Raw genomic sequence first — 15,781 nt, 5'->3', positions numbered from 1 at the left:
CGCATTAAAGAAGCATTATTATGGTTAATGAAATTACCAGCCGCACTTAAAGAGCATTATTATGGCTAAGGAAGTTACCAATTCCATTACAGAAGCTTTATACTAGCTGTTTTGTTGATAATGTAAATGTTAATGGCATTACAAAGGCTTTAAATAAGCATTAGAATTTAGTAAAAGCACTATTAAAGCTACTTAAATGCCAGCAAACAGATCTTAAATAAATCCTACATCATTGCAAAAACATCTTTAATACCACAGTACAAAAAGTTATATTTTTAATTTCCATACTCTATCTTACTAATGGATGGACGAAATTATAAGAAAAGAAACTAAGTGAGTGACGCCATATTTTTCTCAACAGCAAGGAACATTTATAAAAAAAAGATAAGTTACTGACTCATGTAAATTTATGTTATGCATCAAATATTAGTGCGCAATGAAGTTTACTGTAAATGTCTATATATGTTTAATTGATTTTTTTTACGCGCCCTCGATACGTTGAGGAATTAATAAAAAGTGTAAGATAATGATATGTGTGAAATATCCAAATCAATTGTAAATTCCTACAAGAGGGCTAATCTCACATAACTAACATAATAAGCATTGGTATGGAGTATTAACTTAAGTGATATCACGGTTATATACGTATATATTACTTTATAAATAGGCCTGTAGAATCATGTTTTTAGGTTATAAAATATGTACACAATGGCGTCGGTCCATAGCGGCCCAGTGAACCTTTAAAAATGCTAATTAATGCCCCCGGCAGTAAAACTACTTACACGTGAACAATTATCGAGCCGGACGGAGGCCAGAGAGAAGAACCCTTATAGATTCGTCATGTCCGTCTGTCTGTCCGATTATGTCACAGCCACTTTTTTCCGAAACTATAAGAGCTATACTGTTCAAACTTAGTAAGTGGATGTATTCTATGAACCGCATTAAGATGTTCACACAAAAATAGAAAAAAAAACAATAAATTTTTGGGGTTCCCCATACTTAGAACTGAAACTCAAAAAATCTTTTTTCATCAAACACATACGTGTGGAATATCTATGGATAGGTCTTCAAACATGATATTTAGGTTCCTAATATCATTTTTTTCTAAACTGAATAGTTTGCGCGAGAGACATTTCCAAAGTGGTAAAATGTGTGTGTCCCCCCCCCCCCCGTAACTTCTAAAATAGCAGAATGAAAAATCTAAAAAAAATATATGATATACATTACCATGCAAACTTCCACCGAAAATTGGTTTGAACTTAAGTAGTTGTACTTACTTAAGTAGTTTTTTTTAATAAGTCATAATATAAAAATATATTTTTTTCATCATACCCATACGTGTGGGGTATCTACGGATAGGTCTTCAAAAATAATATTGAGCTTTCTAATATCATTTTTTTATAAACTGAATAGTTTGCGCGAGAGACACTTCCAAAGTGGAAAAGTGTTGAACAAGATCTAGTACCTAAGTAGATTTTTTTTAATACGTCATAAATGGTACGGAACCCTTCATGCGCGAGTCCGGCTCGCACTTGGCCGCTTTTTTTAGATTGCTAATAAGTAAAGGAAATCTACTGACAATATTTTTTGACGGATGTTCTGTCACCCGCATAGGTAAAGCCTGCCCATGCAGTTCTATATGATCATGCGCCATATTGAGTAATTTCATTGAAACTAAAATTTTCATACTAAACTGAACTGTCATCCTTTTTTTTCTTGAACATGGATATTTGAATTATTTGAATTCATTATAATATTTGCTTCGTCTTTTGTTATTACTCGCCGAAGCATGTGGACTACGGAACCCTCTTCTATATTAGAACGATTCACGCTGCTGCAAACATTTTTTGTATATTTGAACTATTTGAGTTCATTATAATTTTTCCTTGTTCCTTTTTTATTTTTCGCCTAATTCCCCCGGTCCTTGCTCGTATTTTAAAAGGCTTTTTCAACATTTTGTGATACAAAATACCGCGTGACTTGTCCGTTTTTGCTTTTAGCTAATATGGCCGATAAGTGGTTTTACAAATACAGGAAAGTAATTGCATGTACAGCTTAAAGTATTACAATAAGTCACGTTTACATTATTAAATAACTGTAAGCTGTACAACAGAAGTCACTTGATCCTTAAACATGCCAACATTATATGGACGCAGGTTTGTGCTAATTAAACAGCATTAGGCATTTTTTCACTGCTTTATAATGTCGCTGTAGAACCTAAGGCACTAAAAACAGCTTCAAGCTATATTTGCAGATTAATAAACCTTTATTATAGTTCACGTTTAAGCTTTAAAAGAGCTGTTAGATGTAAAATAGAACTCAGGTGATCATTAAACATGCCAGCTCTATATGGATTAACGTTAATGCTATAATACTGCTGTTGGCATTTTTTACTGCTTTATAATGTTATTGTAGAACCTAAGGCGCTAAAAACAGCTAGAAGCTGTACAGCAAAATTGTAGTTTGCTGCACTAAAACTAATGGCCTTACAGTAGCATTTTAAAATGTCATTATCGAACCAGTATACAGTTTTATGCACCATAATGGCTTCAAAATGCTGATATAAAGTTTTAAGATGCTTTGTGAACTTATATAAGTGTTTATGCGCACCTTAAGTCCTGTATAAGATTACTATTTGTCTGTTAAAATGCTTCCTGTGTCACTTGGGAGGCGCATTGTTTGTGCCCTCTGACCTTTTTCTGTAAATAATTATCTGACTACATTTTAGATTAAATATATATTTCCTATTAAGCAGCAAACATTGTGGTAGTATCAAGAAACAAGAAATTGTTATATAAATTTATTTTAGAACGTTCAATATTCAGGATTTTCAACACAGAACTTGGCATCCATATAGATCTCAATTCTTTTGTAGGCGAAGACAACAACGACGCATTATCTTAATTTTATATTGAACTTGGCTCTCATTTCACATTTATGTTTTTGATGGGATAAAATTAACTGCACGAATTATAGACCGATTACAATGCTCCCTATTTTTTTAGACAATATTGCAGACAAAAATGTGAGTAATGAGATACAATCTCGTTATTCATACATTTAAATATTAAATACAAGTAGTATATTTTTTAAATAATGCAATGCAATTGAAATTTAATTTCAAAAATATTTGGTCTGAAAATGCGGAAGCTAATATAAGCTAATATAGCTTTTAAGCTGTTAGCCGTTGCTCGAAGTACCTACAAATATAAAAAAAAAATACTTTCCACCCTAGAGTGGGAAATGCAATTTTCCACCCGGCTATCAGCCTATGAAAGGTGAACTTTCCGAATATGTAGGAGAGATGAAAATTCATTTTCATAACGCACAAAAGCATTTTTTTTGTTACATGCATGGCATCTCGCCAGTAGTAGGAGACGTAATAAACGCAATGAAGTGCTGGCCGGAAACATTTTGTTAGAGATGCCGACACAATTTGTTATAGCGGCTACAGAAATACATCATCTGTAAAAATGTCAACTGTTCATGAGATACAGCCTAGTGACAGACAGGGACAATGGAGTCTTAGTAATAGGGTCCCGTTTTTACCCTTTGGGTACGGAACCCTAAAAAACTGAAACGATTTAAAATCAGTTTTGTTCTTGTTCTTTAGGATTCCGTACCTCAAAAGGAAAAAACGGAACCCTTATAGGATCACTCGGGCGTCTGTCTGTCCGTCTGTCACAGCCTATTTGCTTCGAAACTATTGGACCAATTTGGTACATATGCACAAAATAGTTCTTTTTCTAAAGATCACAGGAAAACCTATTAGAAATCTGTCAGTTAAGGGTAAGTCGGACTTAAGAAAAAAAAAAACTTAAGATACGAGTTACACTAATTGCCGCTGCGAAGGTGTTACTCTGGTGAAATTTTGTAAGTAGGTTTGATAGTTGCATAGAACTTCTCTGTTGTTTATTTTTTTTTGGAAATTGTTAAATATTAAATATAGCGATGATCGGCTCAAAGGACTTAAGCGCCTTTAACGTCTATGGCACTTAAGACCAATGTGAGTTCGCGGTGATGACTTACGAAGTATGTTGTTTTTTAGGGTTCCGTAGCCAAATGGCAAAAAACGGAACCCTTATGGATTCGTCATGTCCGTCTGTTTGTCCGTTTATATCACAGCCACTTTTTTCCGAAACTATATAAGAACTTACTGTTCAAACTTGGTAAGTAGATGTATTCTATGAACCGCATTAAGAAGTTGACACAAAAATAGAAAAAAACAATAAATTTTGGGGGTTCCCCATACTTAGAACTGAAACTCAAAAAATTTTTTTTCATCAAACCCATACGTGTGGGGTATCTATGGATAGGTCTTTAAAAATGATATTGAGGTATCTAATATCATTTTTTTCTAAACTGAATAGTTTGCGCGAGAGACATTTCCAAAGTGGAAAAATGTGCCCCCCCCCCCGTAACTTCTAAAATAACAGAATGAAAAATCTAAAAAAAAATATATGATATACATTACCATGCAAACTTCCACCGAAAATTGGTTTGAACTAGATCTAGTAAGTAGTTTTTTTTAATACGTCATAAATGGTATGGAACCCTTCATGGGCGAGTCCGACTCGCACTTGGCCGCTTTTTTGCTCTTATGATATCCTAAGTCCGTCATGCCATGAATAAGAAAATTAAGTCGGGTCAAGATAACTCCGCATGGCAAATTTATAGAAAGTAAGTAAGTAGTATGTTTAGGTATAATAACACTTCCACTCTTTGTGCTATTAAAGGCGGTGCAAAATTATTTCAGATGGACTCTAATAATTAAAGAATGATACCGTGTAGCACATTTCAAAGAACATACCATGGTATTGTTTTGGGATTGCTTGAATGCATTGCCCGATTGATCCACTAAAACAAGGATTTAGCAGGGAAAGTAGATTTTGAGTCCGCAATCGTCGTAGTCGGGTTCCTATACTATACCTACGCGCGTAATCCGATTTTGGTAAAGCAAAATAAGTATTATGGTTTATGTTTACGGGTATACGTAGCATGTTTTAATTATGATATTGTCTTCCAACCACGGGTAAAACGTAGTGATTATATGCTTTTTGACCACGGGCCGCTGGCGTACATATAACTACTTCTCGGGCGCGGCGCCCACATGCTACAAAGTTCTGTCCTGTCCTGGGGCGCCCTAGCCTACAGCGCTTTAAGCGCCCTCGACCCTTCGACTGATAAGCCTGACGTATGTTACGCGCTGCGCGCAGATAAGTGTCAGGCGCTTATGGCGTCCTCATACCTACTCAAAGAGGCGGGCGAAGGCCGACGTAAAGTCCTGGGCACCAAAGGTACCCTCATATTAACGGGGCAACTTACAGGGTGTTCTGCTTGTGATCCGATGCTCTCGTCTCGTGGTAGGTACTTGATATAGTCGGGCGACGCCCTGATATAGGTACGTGGAGCAGATTTTTTATGTAGTCGATTTTTAGTTATATGAAGTCCATCGTGAGATTCGTGAGGTTTACAGTTTGCAGAATTGCAGAAAGAGAAAAATCGTGTGATGTACGGAACCCTTGCAACTTGCAACGCGAGTCCAACTCGCACTTGTCCGGTTTTTTTTTCTACTATAGTGTCCCACTGCTGGCAACGGCCTCCCCTCGCTTTCTCCACGCGACCCTGTCGTCGTCATTTTCCTACTTTTTTGGGTAGAATACGTCCAAGTCGTCCCGCCATCTCTTTTTCAGTCTGCCTGCACCGTCTATGGTGTCCCGTGGGTCCCACACTCAGTAACCATTTTGGCGCACCTTTCCGGTGCATGCGGCAGACATGTCCAGCCCAGTCCCACTTGAGCTTGGCGGTCTTGACGCCTACATCTACAACTCGAGTTCTGGAGCGTAGCTCTGTGTTGTTCTTGTTTAGGTGGCTATTTTTTTTAGAAACAATGAAAAATACGTTTACAACAGGTACAAAAGTTTTATTAAACATATTAAGGTTATTCAATCAAGGTCATCAAGTCACTTTCAGTGGGCGTTTTTTACAATTAACATTTTTGTTATTTATATTTATTTTAGCTGCAGTTCATCATACAAAAATAATGCACTAGAAGGGTAAACAAGTAGTAAACACACCGCGGGCTATGATTTCTAGGTATGTCTTGCCGTTTCAGCAACATGCTACTAAGGTACCTGTGGGTTATAATAATAATAAGGTATAGCCAATGTATATTTGTAATGAAATTATTAAGTTAAATTAGTAAGTTTTCATGAAAACTATCTATTCAAGAATATTTTCTTCGAAATGTAAACTAGTCCTCCAAGTCACCTGCTTATTTACAAGCCTCGTTATCAATGTTGCAGTTCATTGAAAATAAGGGTTGGCAAAAATACGTGCCCTGAATTCGTCTTTATAGAGAAAATCGGAAGGTGTTTAAATGGTCTATCCCTTCTGGCTTCCACTAAAAGTCATCGGCATAGACCGGTAAAACAGGGGCCTGTTTGTCCAGGGTTAAATGAAAACAAAAATGTTGTTCTTGTTCAAAATTGAAATTACAAATTACAAAATGAAAGTCAAAATCAATGTACAAATCCCAGAAATTTCGAATCGCACATCAAAATGAAAACCAAAATAAAACCGATAATGATGCCAAAATTATGTGTTCTATTTCTAAGATTTTATTATGTTAAATGGGCCAAAGTTAGACAAGAGACTACCATTACCTCTACTTCTACCGAAATAGGTCATATTTGGCCCCAGTACCCAGACTACATGTTTATTCGTGGAATATTATTTTAAATAAAAATCATGAATATATTTATTCGATTCAGAATAAGTTATTTTCATCCAATTTTATCACATATTAATTATTTGCGATGAAAAATATTTGAATAATTTTGACGGGAATAAATCCGACTTACAAATTCTTATTCAAATAATGATTTATTCTTCAATGCCCAACACTGGTTATAATACTAGCATAGAAAGACAGTATGATGCGCCCCGCTCGCGAGCTGCTCCCACGCATGTCAGATTTTGATTGCGCGGTTAAAGAGGGCCTTGCAGAAGTTGCGCTAATAAGCGCAATTTAAAGTAAACACGCGCGAGCGCTGCGCATGCATGGTAATTATCTTTATTTCGTGCATTGCGTGAACTAATTTATTTTAGGAAATATCCTTATTTTATATATGGCTCTTATTGCACAATCGAAATCATAATTTTGTAATTGCTTGCTTCTTAACCTATCGTCTGCCGAACTTTAAAAAAAAAACACCCCTCTATCCCGGAGATTACCGGCCAATCGTTTGTTGCCCTTGTCTCCCGTTCCCCACCCGCGCGGGTTACCTCAGTATTGTTACGACGGTTTTTTTTTCGAGCAAATTCGCAGTCGAAAAGCAGCTTTATTTTGATATTAATTAAACTGCTTTTCGACTGGGTTTAAAATGGTCGGAGATCTCCGTACGTAACAAATACGGGGCACAAAATACTGGACGGAGAACTCCGGCCCGGGTAGACAGAGGGGTGTTTTTTTCCCAAAACCTTGACAGATGTATATAGCTTTTTTTAGCCGGATATATCTGTTCTGGGTCAGGTTAAAATTATCGGTGTTTATATTACAATCAAAATTTTATATATGTACACATATTTCTAATTTGTTGGTCTTATTTATCTTACAATGCGAAAGAAAGTTGCCTTAAAATAAAACTATCGAGGCACACACAGTGAGTTAGCACCAAACAGAAGTTCACCATATTTGTAAACGGGGAATATTTGGGCTTATACCGACATTACTCCCATTAAAGTATTTCGTACATATAAGGTAGACAAAGCCGACATAACAAATACAAGCCGTTAGGTTTTGAGTATTAAGTAGGTACGTCTGGATCTTTTGCAATGTCATGAACTCATGAAGTATTTGATCCTATACATCAAATATACATGACATTGCAAATGCACTTGGTGCATTGAACTATTTGAGTTCTCATTTTTTATTACATCTCTTATTCGTGACGCCATAATTATGGAGGTTAGCATTAGGGCGGTTATTCTGCTAACACAAAGTAAAAGTATCGGGAGATCAGTGGTAACGGCTCCATTGAGCTTCTTGGGCGACATTTAGCAAAGCGTTATTTTGCAAGCGAAGTACGCTAACCAAATAATATTAATATACATTTTATCAGGGAGGTATAAAGCAAAAGCGACCAAATATTCCCCCATCCATTTCTAATTTCAGATACCTATAAACTATCTATACATGCTATAACTAGTAAATAGACTACTTTTTACAAGGAGTGTGCGTTATATTTCACTCGTTATTTTGATTAAAATATCCAGTATTCGGCACATATATATTGGGAATTTTTCTGACGTTTGAACACATGCCATCGATGTCATTGATATTATTTTAATGATATGCAAAATGATATTTATAATCGCTCCGCGAATACGATTGGCGAAGTGGGGGCGGTGGTATATGCCACGTTGCGGCCGCGTGACAAACACAAAAGACGCGCCAAGAAATACCACAATTATACAATCGTAGATTGGGGGAATATGTAATTATAATTGTTCGTCCCTGTCATTTTAGTTTACTAGAAAGCCACAACATTTAGCTCTTTAGCGGCATTAAGCTCGCTCTTGGCGCTGGAACAGCGATGAGTACAGCAGTGGGCGGCGGCGGGCGGTTCATGGCGCGGTAGTGGCGGTAGGCGCGCCGCCGCGGCGCCGGATGTACACATGAGCGGCATTAAGCTAGCGATCAGTACTGGCAGGGGTCGGGCGAGGGCGGCGGCGCGCGCGCGTGCTCGGGCTCGGAGTCGGCGGCGTCGGTGGAGGCGGGCGTGGGCGGCGGCGGGCGGTTCATGGCGCGGTAGTGGCGGTAGGCGCGCCGCCGCGGCGCCGCGCTGGCGCCGCTCGCCGTGGCCGGCGACGGCGGCGGGTTGGCCGTCGGCCGCGGGTAGCGGCAGAGGCTGTCCGAGGACCTGTCGATGTTTGTTTCTTTTCAGGGGCGATCCCGACCGGATTGGTGAGTGAATATACCTAGTATTTTTGTACTGTGTACCTGCCTGCCTGAATCTTAGGAACGGGAATTTTGTATTTAAATTCTTAGGTAGGTACTAATCTAAGGTACTAGTCTAAGATAAAAATCAAAAGCGAAGTGAAAACGTGATTTGAGTTTCCTTTGTGTTAAATATGAATTTGTGAGCAAACTTACAATATTAAAATTCAAAACATGATATCCGCGGTCTCGAGGACGCACATTCATCTCGCTCACGCTTACGCTCAGGGAGAGTGAAAGAAGCATAGTAACCTAGGGGGCCTTAACGGGGCAGACGGTTTGGTGCAACCGACCGTAGACTGTGAAAGGAAGCTTAAAGGAACTGTTGTGAAGTTGACGAGGACTCACGTGGTGGCGCTGGCCCCGACGGGGCGCGCGCGCGCGGCGGCCAGCTTGAGCGGCACGAGCACGCGCGGCGGCGGCGAGGCGCGGCGCCGCCGCCAGCGCCGCAGCGCCGCGCCCGCCGCCGCCAGCCCGCCCGCCGCGCCCGCGATGCCGCCGCACACCAACAACGCGTTCGACGATCGCGCGCCCGGCTGCAATGTATCACGAGGCTTATTATTTGTCTAACCGAACGTACTCGTCATTTTGACGGAGTAGAATTGCCCGGTTAAGTAGCTTATTACGTGTGCACGTCACGAAATTATGCTATTTGAATTTTACTTCTTCTGCTCTCTCGTCAATTTATTCTGTTAAATTAAATTGATTATATATAAAATTGGTATAGTCTTTAGAGTCCCAGAGGCCCTTATAGAGGCTTTATTCCAAAATTTAATTTATTTTTTTATTAAATACGACAAGGTTCCAAATTCAAATGCCGCTGCTGTAGTGTCGGAGAAGTAGTGCAGCTGCGGTCGGAAATGGACTGTCACTTTTATGCTTCTGGGACTTAGGAAAATAGAGTATCACGCCTATATTAACTTACCTGTACATTATTGAAGCAGGTACTTAAAATCACTGTTTACAAATAGTTATTTATGATACAAGTGCAGAAAATAGAAAATTAGCAACGAGTGGTGATCAATTAAAACACGACCGAAGGGAGAGTTTTAAATCGACACAAGTTGCGAATTACCTATTCGCACGTGTATCGTACAATGTTTTACAGTACATATGGCTCTTTAAAGTTTCAACATATGTACGGAAAGTGCTCATTCCCTCACGCTTGCGAGAAAGTAGCACTATATGTACTCTTAAAAGGCTTTTTTGTAAACACTGATTTCTGCTTCAGTTACAGGCGTGATATCAGTAATAAGTCCGGCAATGGGCTACATGCATGAAATAATCATTTTTATCTTTCCTATTCGGAAAGTTTACCTTTCATAGGCTGATACCCGGGTGGAAAATTGCATTTCACTTCGCTCGAGCGCCAAAATATCTCGGGTGATATGGTTCACTTTCCACTATTGTTTTATAAGGGGACAAAGTTAATGTTTAACCCCACGTACAAATATTGATACCCGAGCAAACGAAAGATTCAAAGATTGAACCACAAGCGTGATAAGTAGTTGGAAAAAAATGGAATCTTGAGCGTTTTGTTCCCGGGTCAAACTAATTTTTCAGCACACCAACGCATCGAAAATACTAGCTGAGAAACATTACAAATCAAATTCAATGGAACGTCTTTAAATAATTATTATTCTAAATATAAGAAACGAAGAAAAAAACAGCCAATATAAAAAAACAATTCAATATTTGCATCAAATACTGCGACTATTATGGTTAAAAACAAGCAAAAACGAATGGGAAAGTAGATAAGTTAGTTGCCATAGAATTTTTTCTCGTTTTGACATTAAAATCGAATAAAAGTGTTTATTTATATTTGTCGATTAACTCTCGATTGAAAGTTGACAGACGGTCATTTTTGTACGTAACAAAAATTCTAGCTGTCTTGCGTAAACATTAAAAACGTTTCCAGTGTTATATAAATGTGCTTCAATAATACAAGATTGTTACTATTAGGTACATAATGTATAGTACAGATATAAAAGTACTTGGCATGGCATCTCTATAAGATAATTGTGTAAGTTTATGTAATCGTCGCTCGCGATAAGTTTTGCCCATCTCTAATGTAGCCCATTTCGTGATGAATCGATTTTATCGCGGGCAAGAAAAAGGCCGTTAAGGGGCTGTCAACACCCAATGTCCTTGAAATTGATGTTACTTAAACAGTTTTTTAAGAAAGACTATTTGTTTTAGTCAAGTAAGAAAAATATATGTTCATATTAATTATATTTCAAAGACCGTTGTACTCGATACATGATTGAACGAAATCGGCTCGACAGAAAATAATTGCAAATATTGGTCTTAAAATTACAATTAAACGGTTCTATGTCTTTATTGTTTTGACTTATGGGTCTGCAATTAAAATCACAATTTCGAAAACATTTATATCTAAACCCCTAACTAGTAAAATATTACACTAATAATCCACTTTTTTATTTAAATAATTTTCTTATTATTCCCTTCCCCAGGCCCAGTAACATGCGACAGTGCTATCTCATTTACTCCGATACAAATATACAGTGTGCGCGCTTTAGGTATTGACAGCCTCTTAACTCGTGGCGCTTCTTGAAATGGAGGGTGAATATATGCAATAAATGAAATGAAATGAAGGTTATCGATAGAGAAGGTGGCATTCGCTCTTGTTGTAGATTGTAGAATGCGGGACGGTATAGTAGGTACAGCTACAGGCTGGGTGGGGATAGTACAATGAGTGCGGTACCGGCGGGCGCGGCTCGCAGTGCGCGGGCGCCTCGTCGGCGCCGTCCGCGCAGTGCGCGCGCCCGTCGCACAGCAGGCGCGCGCCCAGGCACAGCCGCGAGTCGCATCTGCAATCAACCAATACCAACTTCTTATCACATGAAATAACATTTTTTTGCCAAAATTTACATTTTTGATACGAGCTTTTATGGTTGACTATATTTTTCTTTCAACGGTTGACAGATACTCATCAATTCTAACAAACCAAAACACGATGATGCTGCGTTATTTTATTAGTGAGGTCCTGTGTTAGATGTAGATTTTAATGAAATGTGTTTTTATATATACTTACTATGTATATTAACTAAAGCCCGACCAGAAATATATGATCATTGTCAAGAGGGCGCTGTTATTCTGTGTGCATCTGTGTTAGATGTAGATTTTAATGAAATGTGTTTTTATATATACTTACTATGTATATTAACTAAATCCCGACCAGAAATATATGATCATTGTCAAGAGGGCGCTGTTATTCTGATGTATAGGGAGAAAGTTCAGTTTAGTATGAATAGTTGCAATGAAATTCCGCAATATGGCGCGTGATCATATATTACTAGTCAAGCTTTAGTTTGGTACTGGCTTACGATGAAGCATGTCTTGATAATGTTTGAATTATATATTTCGCCTGTGTTCTGATTTTTGTTTACTTGACATCATCATGTCACTAGATCCTATTGTTAACATCAAGAATGTCACAGCTTTTGGATCTCCAAGTAAATAAAATAAATAAATCATGATTTTCGCGCTTCGTTTGTTCTAAAGTGAGTAAGGATTTTAGGGCTTCCTGTCTTCGTAGCTCAATTTACAGCCAAAACAATCTTTTAGTTTTTCCTAGAAATAGAAGAAAAATTGCATTTACTGATTTGATATAGGTACATACTCTTATTTCTTTTTTTACATTTTTTGGCATTTTCTATCAAAATGTATGAGATAATAGGATGTAAGTCGATACTGGTTACAGTTACCTACTTTGTTTGGGCAGTCCGCCTGCCCGTCACATCGACACGAACTATACCAGCCACCCTAGTAGTCGTACCTGAAGGCGTCCGGCAGCGGCGGGTCGGGCGGCGCGCAGTAGGCGCCGGAGGCGCAGTCGCCGAGCGACTCGGCGCACGAGCCGTCCGCGCAGCGCAGCCCCGCCGCGCAGCCGCAGCCCGCCTCGTCCGAGCCGCCGGGGCAGTCCGCCTGCCCGGCACATCGACACGAACTATACCAGCCACCCTAGTAGTCGTACCTGAAGGCGTCCGGCAGCGGCGGGTCGGGCGGCGCGCAGTAGGCGCCGGTGGCGCAGTCGCCGAGCGACTCGGCGCACGAGCCGTCCGCGCAGCGCAGCCCCGCCGCGCAGCCGCAGCCCGCCTCGTCCGAGCCGCCGGGGCAGTCCGCCTGCCGGCACATCGACACGAACTATACCAGCCACCCTAGTAGTCGTACCTGAAGGCGTCCGGCAGCGGCGGGTCGGGTGGCGCGCAGTAGGCGCCGGTGGCGCAGTCGCCGAGCGACTCGGCGCACGAGCCGTCCGCGCAGCGCAGCCCCGCCGCGCAGCCGCAGCCCGCCTCGTCCGAGCCGCCGGGGCAGTCCGCCTGCCCGTCACATCTACACGAACAATAGTAGATTTATAAGATGAAAGTGGACGACGGCACGTGACCGCTTCTCCGTACAAACGCCGTCCCCATTTTCCTCACCGGATATCAAAATATTTACACCATTAGATTATATATTAACCACAGCTTTGATATTTTTTCGCTCCTAACTTTCAAAATAATAAAAAAATCGAATAAAGTCAAACGAAGGGGCATAGCTATTAAGGTTAATACATCAGATTGTGTAAAAAATATTTTCCATAATAGACCGCTAGCCAGGAACAGATTTCCATGACCAATCGCCTCCCGGGCGATAACTCGTCCAGCCAAGTTCAAAGAAAAAGGAACTGGCGGCGCAACCGTGTGTAATATTACACGAACTATTTTGAGCTACTTTTGACCCCTTCACAACTAGAAACCTACTTAACCTACACACATAAAATTTGGCACATTTATTCATTATATTAGCTTGTCTAAAATACAAAATTTTATAAACGTAGCTCAAACAGTTATTGATAAATTAACGTTTACAAACCGGCATTTTTGTGACTGACTGACTTATAGGATCAAAAACCTGTCAAAAACCTAACCCACTTCCAGACAGAGAAAAAAACCATATATTGATATATATCTAAAACCTAAACCACTTCCAGATGACCTAGAAACTCGATATTTGACCACAAGGTAGGCTATTAGGTGTACATAGGGGGGAAAATCTGAAAGTAGAAAATTATTGAAAATTTGATTGAAAAAAATTATATATTGATAGAGATCAAAAACCTAACCCACTTCCAGATGACCTAGAAACTTGATGTTTGGCAACAAGGTGGACTATTAAACGTATATACAGGAAAAAAAAACTGAAAACTGAAAAATATTAATAATTCGATAGAAAAAAAACATATATTGATAATTACTAGATTAATTAAGGCTAAAAGGTGAAAAACTGAAAACTATTAATAATTCGATAGAAAAAAAAACATATATTGATAATTACTAGATTAATTAAGGCTAAAAGGTGACAGTCCATTTCCAACTGCAGCTGCATCAACGTCGCGACATTACTGGTGCAGTAATGTCACGCCGGCGTGCAGTCGCAGCCAAGGGCGGATCCACCGTTGTGGGCACAATGGGCATGCCCACAACCCTAATAGGGTGCCCTATTGATTCGCCGAGTAAAATTACGCTGATTTTCGTTTCGCAGACGCTTTGGCAGAGGACGGTTTGGCAGAATTTCATTACGCAGAGTAGTCAGTTGGCAACTTGGCATAACATTGATAAGCAGATTTACTTTTCGTAGAATAATCATTTAGTAACCGTCACAATTACCCGAGAAACCCTTGGTCGAAACACGATAGTTAGAGTGATTTTTAGTATTAATTAGAAATTCGAGCATGTTAATATCAGCTGATACTTTTTTACAAGAATAATAATTATTTACTAACATTACAGGGGCCATTGTTTTTAGCTTAAGGAGTCTTAGAAACCTGAAACATTTACAAATATTAGTACAAATTTCTAAAAATGACACTAGCTTTTAATTTTCAGGAGTAGGAGTTTTTTTAGCGTAGTTATCTGTTTAAACGGCTCCATGGACTGCAATAAATTGCTTGCGATTTCCGATACATTACCTTATACGCCGATAATATGTATGTAGTACCGCAATTGCTAAACTAACTAAACTGTTATAATTTAACTGTTACTTTATTCGAAATTAAATGTAAAAAAACGTTAATAATAATAATAATAATTCAGCCTATATACGTCCCACTGCTGGGCACAGGCCTCCTCTCATGTGCAAGAGGGCTCGGGCTATAGTCCCCACGCTAGCCCAATGCGGATTGGGGACTTCACATACACCTTTGAATTTCTTCGCAGATGTGTGCAGGTTTCCTCACGATGGAAAAAAACGTTACTCCAGTAAAATTTGTTTAATCGGACTGATTACTCTACCAAATGAAATTCTTAGATTACAAATGGATTACTAAGTTTTTTGCTAAATAAGAAAGTAAGGAATAAAGAAAAACAAGACACCAATTCAAAGACCCAAAAGATTACAAAAAGTTTTTTGCTTGATTCTCATTTTCCAAAGAATCTATCGTAAAAACATAAACGCCAAATAATCATTTTTCCACTCAATACATAGCATAAAAATGTATTGCATGAGATTTTTCGAAAAACAATGTTTAAACATTTCTGTATTTCAAAAAATTTTGTCCCCAATTTTATTCCTCGAATTATTTAGTTGCCGTATTTTCATAGAAAACCGGCCTTGATGAAATGTTTACAGTATTTTTTTTTTATTAAGAACCCTCATGTTTCAGCTTCCTATCTCTGTTATTTTCTTAGAAATAAATTAATAAAACTTTTTATAAATAATAAAAAAAATCCCGCACTGGCTAATGCGATTTACTTAAACTTTTGGTACGGTAATCTC

General features: G+C 38.9%; 1 protein-coding gene across 1 annotated transcript in view; it reads right to left on the bottom strand.

Annotated features, from left to right (window-relative positions):
* Positions 1-8,569: 8,569 nt before the first annotated feature.
* The window catches only part of LOC133517134 (low-density lipoprotein receptor-related protein 6), a 40,441-nt gene continuing 33,229 nt past the window's right edge, over positions 8,570-15,781 (bottom strand). Inside the window, exons 21-24 of the mRNA XM_061850292.1 lie at positions 13,196-13,357; positions 11,727-11,832; positions 9,350-9,537; positions 8,570-8,924 (exon numbers count right to left, since the gene is read on the bottom strand). Of these exons, the coding sequence (XP_061706276.1) occupies positions 8,702-8,924; positions 9,350-9,537; positions 11,727-11,832; positions 13,196-13,357 (679 nt within the window). The 3' untranslated portion in view covers positions 8,570-8,701. The remainder of the gene's footprint in view (positions 8,925-9,349; positions 9,538-11,726; positions 11,833-13,195; positions 13,358-15,781) is intronic.

Source organism: Cydia pomonella, chromosome 4, assembly GCF_033807575.1.
Source record: "Cydia pomonella isolate Wapato2018A chromosome 4, ilCydPomo1, whole genome shotgun sequence".
Lineage (NCBI taxonomy): Eukaryota > Metazoa > Arthropoda > Insecta > Lepidoptera > Tortricidae > Cydia > Cydia pomonella.
Note: the sequence above shows the minus strand (reverse complement) of the source record. Positions and strands in the feature narration are given on the sequence as shown.